At 58.7% G+C, this 12,049-nt stretch overlaps 8 protein-coding genes across 8 annotated transcripts; 4 read left to right on the plus strand and 4 right to left on the minus strand.

Annotated features, from left to right (window-relative positions):
• OT_ostta09g03370 (tRNA (guanine-N-7) methyltransferase) lies at nucleotides 1–1,166 on the minus strand (the record flags this gene model as incomplete). Its single annotated transcript, XM_022983404.1, has 1 exon — nucleotides 1–1,166. A coding segment is annotated over one exon (1,166 nt), but the record flags the coding sequence as incomplete, so codon positions are not given.
• A 2,287-nt stretch (nucleotides 1,167–3,453) lies between these two features.
• OT_ostta09g03380 (unnamed product) lies at nucleotides 3,454–3,924 on the plus strand (the record flags this gene model as incomplete). The annotated part of the gene is made up of 1 exon (XM_003081275.2): nucleotides 3,454–3,924. One exon carries the CDS (start codon nucleotides 3,454–3,456, stop codon nucleotides 3,922–3,924), a length of 471 nt encoding a protein of 156 aa, XP_003081323.2.
• A 112-nt stretch (nucleotides 3,925–4,036) lies between these two features.
• On the minus strand, nucleotides 4,037–6,145 carry OT_ostta09g03390 (unnamed product; the record flags this gene model as incomplete). Its single annotated transcript, XM_003081276.2, has 1 exon — nucleotides 4,037–6,145. The coding sequence occupies one exon, from the start codon at nucleotides 6,143–6,145 to the stop codon at nucleotides 4,037–4,039; it is 2,109 nt and encodes a 702-aa protein (XP_003081324.2).
• Nucleotides 6,146–6,774: 629 nt separating this feature from the next.
• OT_ostta09g03400 (unnamed product) lies at nucleotides 6,775–6,951 on the plus strand (the record flags this gene model as incomplete). The annotated part of the gene is made up of 1 exon (XM_003081278.2): nucleotides 6,775–6,951. One exon carries the CDS (start codon nucleotides 6,775–6,777, stop codon nucleotides 6,949–6,951), a length of 177 nt encoding a protein of 58 aa, XP_003081326.2.
• A 4-nt stretch (nucleotides 6,952–6,955) lies between these two features.
• On the plus strand, nucleotides 6,956–7,739 carry OT_ostta09g03410 (unnamed product; the record flags this gene model as incomplete). The annotated part of the gene is made up of 2 exons (XM_022983405.1): nucleotides 6,956–7,573; nucleotides 7,605–7,739. The coding sequence occupies 2 exons, from the start codon at nucleotides 6,956–6,958 to the stop codon at nucleotides 7,737–7,739; spliced, it is 753 nt and encodes a 250-aa protein (XP_022839674.1).
• An 11-nt stretch (nucleotides 7,740–7,750) lies between these two features.
• On the minus strand, nucleotides 7,751–9,019 carry OT_ostta09g03420 (Protein kinase, ATP binding site; the record flags this gene model as incomplete). The annotated part of the gene is made up of 1 exon (XM_022983406.1): nucleotides 7,751–9,019. The coding sequence occupies one exon, from the start codon at nucleotides 9,017–9,019 to the stop codon at nucleotides 7,751–7,753; it is 1,269 nt and encodes a 422-aa protein (XP_022839675.1).
• Nucleotides 9,020–9,400: 381 nt separating this feature from the next.
• Nucleotides 9,401–10,534, plus strand: OT_ostta09g03430 (Triose-phosphate transporter domain; the record flags this gene model as incomplete). The annotated part of the gene is made up of 1 exon (XM_003081280.1): nucleotides 9,401–10,534. One exon carries the CDS (start codon nucleotides 9,401–9,403, stop codon nucleotides 10,532–10,534), a length of 1,134 nt encoding a protein of 377 aa, XP_003081328.1.
• A 76-nt stretch (nucleotides 10,535–10,610) lies between these two features.
• On the minus strand, nucleotides 10,611–11,990 carry OT_ostta09g03440 (unnamed product; the record flags this gene model as incomplete). Its single annotated transcript, XM_003081281.2, has 1 exon — nucleotides 10,611–11,990. One exon carries the CDS (start codon nucleotides 11,988–11,990, stop codon nucleotides 10,611–10,613), a length of 1,380 nt encoding a protein of 459 aa, XP_003081329.2.
• Nucleotides 11,991–12,049: the final 59 nt, after the last annotated feature.

Consider the following 12,049-nt stretch of genomic DNA (forward strand, 5'->3'; position numbering starts at 1 on the left):
TGCAAATTGCGCGTCACGTAGAAATCCGTATCTTTGCGCACGAGCCCTTTGTTAAAGTGACAGTACGAAAGCGTCCATTTCGCGAGCCACGCGAGCGCGCCGTAGACGTCTACGAGTAAATCGCGCCGCGACCCCAACCCATCGGTATCGTTGTTTGGATTTTCGACCGACGCCGTCACGGGGTCGAGCGTGCGTATAATGTCCATGTTGGTTTGCACGAAGATGTCGGCTTCGAGGTATTCCATCGCGACGACGTCGGCTCGGCCCTCGTCGAGGAGTCTCGCTCGATATGGCCGTTTCGATTTCGAGTAATTCTTGCACGTCGGCGACGAATGCACGTGCAGCAAGCGACCAGCGAGCAGTGTTTTAAGGCGCGTCACTTGCATCGCGCGAAGAATATCCACTTGAAGAAACTTGACTCTTTTGTGCGCCGCGGCGCGTCGAGAGAGCAACTTTTCGTTGAGATCAATCGCAATAACGACGACGTCTTCAAATCTCTCAGCCATGGCGAGCGACATGTTCCCATAGCCGCAACACAGTTCGATGCATACCCATTTAATTTTACTCAAATCCACACCCGACATCGATACGCCGCACTCGTGCTTTAAAAACTTCCAAAATTCTGCGAGCGACCAATTCGATGGTTTTTCATTGTTCGCCGCGTAAAAGCAATCCCGGGTAAACTCGCCCTCTGTCAACGTCTTGAGCATCCCCGTCGGCGACGAGATCTCGTACGGGTAACTAGGTTTCATAGTTTCATCGCGATCATATCCGGTCAATAGTACGTCGTCGCGCTGATTGGATAGTGGTTGCTCCAAAAGCGCACGCTCGGCGTCGGCGGCGCGGTGATCCTTGGCGGCCTCATCGCCGCGTCGCAACCGCCGCATCGTACGCATCGCTCGCGATATGAACGCGAAGCGCTCGGCTTGCGAATGAGGAATGCCGCGCATCTTGGAACATTTGCCGTTCTCCGCTCCATGAATGAAACTCTCAACCTCGACGCGACGACGCTGTACCGTATCGAGGTTCCGCCGGCTGCGATATCGGACCACCGCGTGGAGCCGCGATATCGTGCGCTCACGAGCGCACGGCTGCACGCAGAATTGCTCGACGCCAATCGCATCGGGAGCGAGTTTGTGATTCGTGCGCGCGGCCGGATACCGCATCGCGGTTGCCGTGCGGCGTGTCGCGGGTTGGAGGAACCTTTGCGGTTGCGGCGCCGCCGCCGCCACGTCTTGACGATCATCATCGACTCGTTCAGCGGGGACGAGCGCTGGTGCGTCCCGTCGACGATGAAGCCATCGCCGGTGACGTTCATCATGGGCGAGCCGCCCATTTGCCGACCGCGTCGCGCGCGACACTTTGCGCGCCATGATGTGCGGGGGTGCTGACGTGAGTGCGCTCCACGGAGCTATGGCGACTGAAACTACCATCTCAAGCGGTGTCTAGTGACACGAGTCAGTCGCGAATGGATAGGAAACAGTTGACGCACCATGTACAGCGCGCGCGAGGCCCCGAGACCGCGTCGACGGTATCGAACGCAAAGTTTGAAAAATACACAGCGCAAATGTCTTGATTCGGTTTGCGCCGTCAACGCGACGCGACGCGGGCGAGCACGACGCAAAACGCACATTAACATGTGTAGACGTATTGCACGTACATGACACGCGTCTCAAACGCGCGATGACGCGTCACGCGCTATGCGCGCCGTGGCGATTTACGCTCAAAAACTCACCTCATGTGCATCGCCCGCGGCGCACTCGGGACACTAGCGCTGCGATGACGACGAGGCAATGGATACGCTCGCTGTACGTGACCTAGAATATATGCGATGCATCGGCACGACGCGCGCGACCGCGCGTGCGACCGTCGGCGCGCGCGGAGTGACGCGTTAGCATAGTGTGTCAGGTGAATGCGCTATCACGCCGCGACGGTGCGGCGTTGGGACGATGCTCGTGATGGAGCGCGCGTTCGTCACTCCACGACGCGCCAGACGCGGGTTGGGTGGTCGGCAATGCCATAAAAAGACGTATCGCACGTCGCGCGTGCGTTGTGACGCGGTGTCGGACGTCGGGAAGCGACACCGCGTCGTCCATGGTGCAAAGGATGCGACAAGGAAACCGTTAGCGTCTGCCCTTTGCGCCCGGTTTCAGGGTGCTTTTGGACGCGCGCCGTGGACGACGTCGAGTTTTGCGCGTTGACAATTCGCAGATGGTATTTTAAGACTTGCATTTGCGCGCGATCGTGGGTTTTGGCGCGTTTCATGCCCACATGTGGTATGCAGATTGAATACACTTCAACGTCAAAACTACTGCTGAGCGTGAGGACGTCGATGAGAGTAGCGATGCGGGCGTACATTTGTGTCGTTACAAACCCGGACCGAGTCCAAGCTCCACCCGACTGCGATTGTTGATGAACGTTTCGCGATGGGACGAATCGAGATCGAGCCACTCGAGAAGCGGTTCGCGGAAATCGTCGACATGCAGCCGATGCTGCGCAGCCACGAACGCGTGCGTCATTCGTTAGAGACGTGCAATGTGTAAACGATAATGCGCAACTCAATTTCGTTTCCGCGCGTCGCGTTGTGGCTCCATCGTCGTCGTTCTCGAGTACCTAAAAACCATAAGACTCAGGACATTTTGTGCATTTCGTGGTGTACTGCAGTAAATTGGCCACACGCGAATCGACCCTATGATGTACGTCACCATTGACGAGACGAGTCGAAGCGAGCGGCGCGCGCCGCCTTCACTCGGTGACGTGGCGACATGGTGCAGCTCAGAACGAGAAACGTACCGCGCGTGCGACCTCTGACGTACTGCATGTCGTACGCGTGGGAAAGATACGACGGACCAGAGATTCCAGATGGAGTCGAGCTGCACGAAAGCATCGCTCGCGCGTGCTTGCCGGACCTCGAATCCGTCACCGAATTTGAGCCGTTTATACAGTGGTTGTGTACGCCGGTGACAGGAGAAAACGTATTCATCGCCGGGCGATTAGCGGTGATTAACGATGTCGCGCGGTTACGAGAAGTGCAAGGAATCGACAACGAGTTAGACATTATCAGCGGTTCCGACGCGGTGAGTTTGGCCAATGGACTAATTCATGCGATGCGAGACGCCGTCGTGCTCGAATCGCGATTACGACGCGTTGCACCAGACATTCTTGACGTGTTCGAGCCCGACGTCCCCAGATGCCAGTCGTTTAGATGTTGTCGGGGCCGTATTTCGCGAGGCGTCGAAGCCGCGTTCGCGAGTTCGTCCGAAAGCGAAATTTCCTCGTCGCTCGCGCCTCTGGCGGGAGGCTGTCTGTGTTGGGGGACGGCAGCATCAATCGCCGCCCCCACAACATACGACGCGTACAGTACGGATTTTTTTGACGTGCTACGCATCACCGGTAGCAGTGTCGACGTCGCCGAACTATTCGTCAAGGTTTCGCCGCGATGCTTCGTGGTTGATGGCGACGCGGGCGCGTCGACGTCGTCGGCGGCGTTTGCGCGCGCGTGGGAACGCGCGAGCGATGACGGCGGACGTGGGCGCGACGCCGCGGACGTATGAACGCATGACGCGGTTCGCGTGCGAGGGGGCGACGACGGGGACGTTGGGTGGGTGGTTGACGGCGCGCGGGGTGGACGCGAGTCGATTCGATCGCGCGCGCGGGACGAAGAATTTGGAGGATCTGTTGATCGAGGTGCGGAGTGGGGAGAGCGTGTTGATCGGGAGCGATGTGAACGAGACCGGGGGGGTGGGGGCGGATGGGATGGGGACGTGCGTGCGTTTCGTGTCCGTGCTCACGCTTCGAGTGCGGCGACCGGGATCGAGCGCCGACGTCTGCCTTATCGAAAAGGAACAAACGTTCGGGAAGAGTGAGCTCGGCGGCGTATTATTACAAAAATACTGTATCAAATCAAATATATCGGGTTTATGAATGAATGGAGTTGACCGGGACGACGATGCCGTTCGCCAACGTGATGTGGTCGGCGCCGCAAAGCGTCAACGAGTATCAAGATCTCAAATGCTCGGAGTGTCGCAAGTGAGCACTATGAATCGTGCTCCTGTTGACGTCGACGATCGACTTCTTTTCGCAATTTCCGTGGCGGTATTATGTCAGGAGCCCATTGCTGCAGAAAAAAAACACCCTTGCACGTCGGGAACGGCGGCTTCGGCGTTTTGAACAAGTCAGCGCTGTCGATGCGGATGGATTGTCCAACGACGTTTCGTGGGCGACTCGCTACGTGTTTCGCCAGACCCTCGCTTGAATACAATGAGACATCGAAAGCACCGACAGCAATCTGAGTCTTTAGATATATAACTTTGGCGGCGAGACGTGCTTCAGCGTCTGCCACGTCCGCTAGACGCTCAACTTTGGACGGTGAAAGCGCGAGACCTGTGAGTGCAGCTGGAAATTTCTCCTCGAGGACGCGGTTGATGCAAATCGCGTTCAAAGCGTGCTCGATACCAGAAGACTTGCGGCGGTGGTCCGTCGCGTCCCATTCTGATCCCGTAAGCGTGTTGGTGTCGGCGACGGCGGTGGCGTCGGCGGCGGCGCCGTCGATGACAACTTGGTGCTTCAGTGGGTCGGCGCGGTACACGTACCGGCGAAGATTGACCGCGCAAGCTTGAATGGTGGCAGAGCCGGAAAGCAAGCTGTTGGAGACGGACACCAGCTTGTCGTCGCGCTTGACTTGCTGGATGGACGTGTCGTCGCCGATAGCCATCATGTCCGCGAAGCGGACGCCGGCGAGAGAAAAGCCACCGAAATAGAGGTGCGTGTCCGTGCTCCAAATGATGTTGGTAGTCGCATCGATGTGCACGAGAAGCGTATAATTACCGGAAACGCGACGTTGCCCACTGTCGTTCTGAATCATCAAACCCGTATACGACGAGTTTGTGCGTGAGCGAGACTCCTCTTCGAACCCTTCCAAACGAATGTGCTCGACGATACGACTGTCGTAGCATTCGCCGAAGTAACGCTCGGGAGGGACGAGATGCGATCCACCACCCATCGACTCGAACGAATTCTGCACCGTATGCAGCTGTCCCTCAAAAGGCGCGACGTGCACTTCGCTAGAATCTTCAGCATCTTTAAGCCATCGGTAACCAAATTTAAGTGCACTCCAAACCGCACCGCGCATGCGGCGATTGCCGACATCCCGCGGTGGAATCACGCAAACAAACCGGGCGCTCGAATAAACTTTGTACTCGGACTCCAGGTAATCTGTTTCTTCGAATTTGCTTACGTACAGATCTGCCAAAAGATCCGGGATGAGTCCCGCGACGCGACAGGTGCCACCTAAAAATTTCAGCAAAGCCACTCCAGAAAAGTCTTCCCAAGCGCGCATTCTTGCTGGTGCCGTTGCTTGCGCAGAGGCAGACCAACACAAACACGCCTTCCAATACTTACGCACGATGCGAGACGCGAGTTCAGGTGTGGAATCGGATAATCCTTGAACGAATATCTTCGTAAGCCGGTGCCTGAATTCCAAAAAAGTTCCAGACTGGCCATCCGCCGATTGAAAATCGGCGTCGATCGGCTGCGCCTCGCGCGGCGAGGTTAATATGAATTCTTTGGCCGCACGACGCAGAAAGCTAACCGCGTTCTCGCCGCTCAAACAGAGCTTCGCACCAGTATATTTGTGTATCCAAGACGTTCCCTTTCCTTTGTGGCTTCGTTTGAATTTTTCTAATTGAAATTTTCGAACGAACGCGACGCGAGCGTACTCTCGTTGGTTTAATCGGTCGTACGTTTGTGACCACGCAAGCACATCATCGAGAGGCGCTCCTATCGGGAACAAAATCTTTGCATCGAACACCTGCGTATCTCTAGTAAAATGTACATGCGGAGGATACGTCGCCGATCGCTCGTCCGTCGCGCGATCGTCTTTCATGGCCGTTACTCGCTTCGAATCAATGCGCTCAGGTGCCGCCGCGTGAGCAAGTTTCCGTCGCTTGTAGTTCTGCGCTGCACGATCGCAACAATCCACACACGTCTGTACGTAGTCGTCTTTAAACTTGTCCTGCGCGAGCATCTTCGTGCACTCCAGACAGCAAGAAGATCCGTCATCGCCCACCGTTCGCTTCGCCTTCGCTACAGTCGTCTGCGTCGTCCGAGAAAGACCGATTAGTATCAACACGATTTCGTTCACCATCGACGTACCGGAAGTCCTTGCTCATCGCGCCGCGCCGCGTTCGATACCGCGTCCAGTTTCTTTTTCTTACTATTCGTGAAGCCAGATCCTTTCTTCTTCCGCCGCATTGTTGACGATGCCGACGCCGCCGCTTTCTGCGCGTCTCACAATGACGTTCGGCGTCTCGATTTAAGTGTCATCGCATCATCGCGCCACCGATCGATCCCCGCGCGGGCGCATTCTCGATCGATCCGCGCGTTGCGGTCGCAAAACGCATCACCACGCGACGTTCTTCGTCATTCCTCGACGTTCCGCGCGCTCGGAACGCGCGATCGCGGCGTAACAACGACGCGCGCGCGTGTCGACACCAATCGCCACTTCCGAGAAAAGTCGACACATCGATCGTCAGACGCCGACGCGCCGACGCGATGCTCGTCGCGACGCGCCGACGCGCGGAAATCGTGAACAGAATCTCGAGTGATGAATCTGGCCAGGCGCACTGTACGGTACGTCATCGGTCGTCGTCGTCGTGGGGTGTGAACTCGAGGACTTGAGGTGATTGATTGCTGGACAACGCAAAACGTTACCAAAGAGGTCGAGGGCTCGATGAGGATGATTGATCATGGCTGATCGCGTACATACATCGTCGTATGAATATCCCCGCCGTGGATGCGATTCGCCTGTTTGAGGCGAATCCACGGGCTTTGATGTTGAATGACTTGAACGCGTGCGCCAAAGCGCTCAACGAACTCTCCAAAGAGTTCCCATCGGTGGATTTCATCGCCGTGCTCGAACACGAACCACACATTCTATCCCGCGAGGTGTGAGCTCATGTCGTCCTTCACCGGAGCAGAACTCGCGGCAATGGTGAGCGTTGGATTCATTCTAGGCACGCACGCGACGTTTAGCGCCGCCTTGGAGGCGAAACTCATCCTCATGAGCGCAGAACTACGAAGGGTGTGCGGCTACGAACACTGGATTAAAGGAGCGTTTTTGATAACGAATGTTGAAGCGGCGAATGATGAAAATCGCGAAATTGTGGACTCGAAGTGGGGACGGTTGCGACGAAGAATTCCAGAACGCGAAGACGACGCCGGGGAGGATATCATCACCGGAGTGAACCTGTCTGGATTACAGAGCCTGGATGAAGTGGTAGCTGGAGAGAGTCGACTGTTTGAAGTCGTGGATGGCGAAGAGGGTGTGGGGGAGGTCTCGGATCAAATCGCTCGACAGGTTTTAGGACGATGGTTCGATGAAGTCGAAGAAGACGGCGATGAGGATGGCGATGAGGATGGCGATGAGGATGGCGATGAGGATAACGACGACGACGACGATGATGATGATGAAAATGTTCAAAATGAGAGCCCGGTGGAGGACGACGCGGATGTTGAAATCGAGGATGCGGCGGATGAAGAAAATGAAGGCGTAGACGGCGGCGACGTACAGATCGCTGCAGCTGACGACGACGGCGGCGGCGAAGGTGAGAATGGTCAGGATGGTACGAACGAAGGTGGCGACGACGCGGATGGAGGAGAACAAGGAGAACAAGGAGAACAAGGGAACGCTCGAATCAGACCCCGCGCGCTCCCGGCGAATGAAATTGCGAATCATCTGAGACAACTTTTATCACCCTTCGGTCCGATTTACGAGGTTTTCAAACGATACAGACGACGACGCGTGATTGGAAAGGCTTTGAAGAGTGCCGCGGAACGAATGGGAATGACCGTGGAGGAAATACAGGAAGCGATTGAAATCGAATCGTTCACTGGTGGTCCCTGCGACGAGGAAAGCATCTCTATGTGTCTCTCCATCGGACACAATAACCCGCGGGGATACATGCGTAGCACTGATCTTGTCAACGCGATTGTGAGTAATCGCGTTCGCCGGCTTGATATCGCGATGGATGAACTCAAACCCGTGCACGCTCGCTGTGGCCTCAAACATTTCTCGCGCCAGAAATCGCAGCGTCGCCACGTCGCTCTCCTCTCGATTCAACGTCTTCCGTACCATCGCCAGGGCGTTGTCTCCGAGATCCAACGCATTTTCCAACGTCATCGTTCCCACGTTTTTCCAAATCAGCCACTGCATCAACCCGCACGCTCCGATGAAGGGCGCCACGCCTGAACACGTCTTCAACGCCCGCGCGCTCTCTAATTCGTCTACATAAAATGATTCAACGTCTCGACCTCGCACGTCCGACCTAAACCGCTTACATATCACGTCGTCACCGTCGTAGATTCCTATGAAGACCTCCGAGAATGCGCCTGTGCCGATCGGGCACGATGTATCGACCGTTAACGACGCGCTCGCGAGCTCTGGGACCAAAAAGTCATCAAAACTCGATGCTTGGTCGATGAATTCGTCGTTTTCTGACCCGAACGGCCGCTGCACAGCCGACCATAGCATCGCCTTAAATGTATGCACTACATCAGGGCTCGCGAATCGCCGCCGCTCCTTTTTCGCGCGCCAGCCCTCGAACGCAACCGCCTGCCTGAGAACGCCCGAGCGGAGCTCGGGGAGACGCGCGTTCCAACCGGCAGCGTCACCCTCATCATCGCTCGCGATATCATCGACATGGTTGTCGTGTTCGATCGCGGCCGTCGCAGTCGCGTCTTCGCCGCCGTCAACCGCGCCACGTTTCCTGCGTCGGCGCATCATCGGTGGGCTGCCCAAAGCCGCTTCCCTGGCTCTACGTCGCTTTTGACCGGCGGAGCGATTCTCGAAGATCATCCTCTCGACAGCGGCCGCGTACTCTGCCCAGGGATCTCCCTCGGATCCGCGCGCGCGCATCGACGCGCTCCCTCCGTCTCCCTCTCGACGACGCGCGGCTTCATCGATGCGAGCTCGATTGGCTTCGTCCTCCGCTATGAGGTCCCGATTGCGTATGTACCCCATGGACGCGCGTGAAGTGCGCTCGCGTCGTCGCGCGTCGCCGTCGCGCGCTTCTCTCGCGTCCACGTCGTCCCCCGTCGCCGCGCCGTCGCGCGTCGCCGCCGACGCGAGTGGTGACCGGGCGAGCGAATCACGACAACGTTTTGCACGAAGAATGTGCGAGCTCGGGTGATTTACTTTCATCACGTCCTACCAGGTTCGTGTTTACCCAAGATGCGCGCGTCGCGACGTGCGAGGCGCGGGCGTCGCCGGCGATGGGTCGCCGAAGACCCCGCGTGTGCGTTTCACGAGTCATGACTCAAGAAACGAGAGACTCTCCGGAAAGAATCGACCCCGACGCGCGCCAGATCGACGGCGGCGGCGCGCGCGATCGCGCGCGCGCCGATGAGCCCCGCGCGCGCGCGCGCGTCGGCGGCGCGTCGACGACGGGGCGCGTCCGCGGCGGCGTTCTACGCCGCGACGTCGGTGGCGACGGTGTTTCTGAACAAGGCGATCTTCGCGGTGTGGGCGTTCCGACTGCCCGCGACGCTGGTCACGGCGCAGACGGCGTTCACGGCGTGCGCGATCGTGTGCCTGGAGAGGTTTGGCGTCATACGACGGTCGGAGGGCGGGGAAACGGGGGTGCGGCGAGGGCGATTGGACGGACGCGCGTTCCGACGCGTCGGGTTGGTGAGCGCGGCGTTTCAAGCCAAGCTCGTGCTCGACATGAAGGCGCTGTCGATGATAAACATACCGATGTACGGCGTGTTGAAGTCGTCGACGACGCCGTTCGTGATGTTGATCGATTACGCGATGTTGGGGAAAGTGGCGAGCGCGCGGGTGCAGGCGGCGGTGTGGGTGACGACGCTCGGCGGCGTCCTGGCGGGGACGGGGGATCTGGAGTTTACGTTTTGGGGCTATCTCGTCGCGCTTTCGAGCGCACTGTGCACCGCTATGTACGTGGTTTTGGTGGGGAAGATCGGGAACGAGCTCAACGTGGACTCGTTCACGCTGCTGCTGTACAACTCGATGTGGAGCGCGCCGTTGAGTCTGGCGCTGATGCTGGTGTGCGGCGAGCACCGGGCCCTGGCAAAATACCCGCACTTGACCGAGATTGGATTCGTCTTGGCGTTCGTGTGCTCGTGCTCGAGCGCGTTCGTGTTGAACTACGCGACGTATCTGTGCACGCAGTTGAACGACGCGCTGACGACCTCGGTAGTCGGGAGGACCAAGTCTATATTTCAAGGACTGGTCGGACTCGTCGTGTTCCACGTGCACACTGGATTATTGAACATTTTAGGAATCGGATTGAACTCCGTCGGCGTCGCTTGGTACGCGTACGAGAGGTACATGGGTGGCAAGTTGAAGGAGGCGCCGATGCCGGCTGATAGGCTCGAAAAGTCGCTCGCCATCCATCGCGAAGACTCGCAGCTCGAGTTGGGAATTGAAACATCGCTGTCGCCGCGTTCGGCTTCCAAGGCGGCGTATAATAAAACGTATGCGTCGAACGGAGGCAGGATGCACCTGCCTCACAGGTAGTTGATATATAGAGATTAGACATTTCTTGTAAGTACATTTGATTGACAGTATGAGCGAGCGAACTCGACAGAGCGCGTTAATCTCGGTGCGGTCTTTCATCGCGCACCTCGTGAAGTCGAGGCGGCAACCAAGAAGGAAAGATTGACGCTACGAAACTGTACAGAAAAATCTTCACCTCGCCGAGGGCGGACTGCGGCATCGCCGTGTATCCCGCGGCGTGCGTGGCCCTGGTACGAACGAAAACGCGATTGTTCTGACCGTTCTCGCCGTTACCGTTCGCACCTCCATCTTCGCGTGCGCCCTCTCTACCCGGCTCACCGTTTTGTCCGTTTCTATCTGCGTTCTCTCCGGCGAGTCTCCTGGCGAGCGGATTCAGCGCACCTGTCTGTTGTAGGTAGACAAAGACGGCGAGCGCGACGTACAACATCACTTTCGGCGCGCTCGCGTCTTGAGACAAGAACAAAGTCATAGCGATGAGCTTCAAGATGAGCTTCAAATCGATGCGAATGTGAACCACTCGTACGCGAGCGCCGGGCGGAATGTTAAGCTCAGGCGGCAGACCGTGATCGACGCGCGCGTCCGCGCGCCTTCGATCCATCGCTACCACGCGACCGTCGCCATCTCCTCGCGGATCCGTCGCCAAAAAGTCGCTGAATTCACCGAGCGGGGGCGGACCCGGAGACGTCGCCGCGCCCCCGGGCGAGAGCGCGGCGAAAGCGGCGTGGTACGCCGCCTGGTACGTCGCGTTTATCAACGGACTCACCGCGAGATTAAGCGCGCTCACGCGCGGCGCGAACGCCGACGTCGGCGTCGACGCGGGCGTCGGTGGAACCGCGTTCGCGAACACCGAGGGCGTTCCCGGATCTCTCGCGTCAAAACCAGGCCGTCCGTCCTCCGCGTCTCGACGTCCGCGCGCGTCGTCTCGCGAACTCGTCGACGGCGACGCGTTCGCGCCGTTCGCCCCGTCGCGCCGCGCCGCCGCGTCCGCACCCGTCGCGCCGCCCGATCGTTCGTCCCCGGCCGCACCCGGGTCGTCATCCGTCGTCTTCGCCTCCGCCGACGTCGGCCCCCCCCCCCCGGTCTCCTCCGGCGCTCTCCGAATCACGACGTGTAAGACGTACTCCTCCACCCCGTCGTCGTCCATCGTCGTCCCCGCCCCCGACGCGCCCGCGCTTCGTCCGCCGTCGACGCCGTACCGCGCGACGCCGCGCGTCGTCTTCGCGATCGTCTCCCAAACGGTCTCGTCGTCCCCTAACACGCGCCCGCCGTAAATCACCACCGCGTCCGACGCCGAGCCCACCGCCTCGGCGAATCCCGCGTCGGCCATCCCGAGCCGTTTCACCTCCCCGATCGTACTGCGACGATCGAGCGCGTCGACGACGACGTCGCGCGTCGCTCCCTCCCGCGCGAGGCGCAGGACCACGCGCACGGCGCCATCGGACGCGCGCGCGGCCATCGCCCGACGCTCGACGTCGCGAACGATGCGGTCGCGATCGAGACGCCGTCGACGCCGCG

Source organism: Ostreococcus tauri, assembly GCF_000214015.3.
Source record: "Ostreococcus tauri WGS project CAID00000000 data, contig chromosome 09, whole genome shotgun sequence".
Lineage (NCBI taxonomy): Eukaryota > Viridiplantae > Chlorophyta > Mamiellophyceae > Mamiellales > Bathycoccaceae > Ostreococcus > Ostreococcus tauri.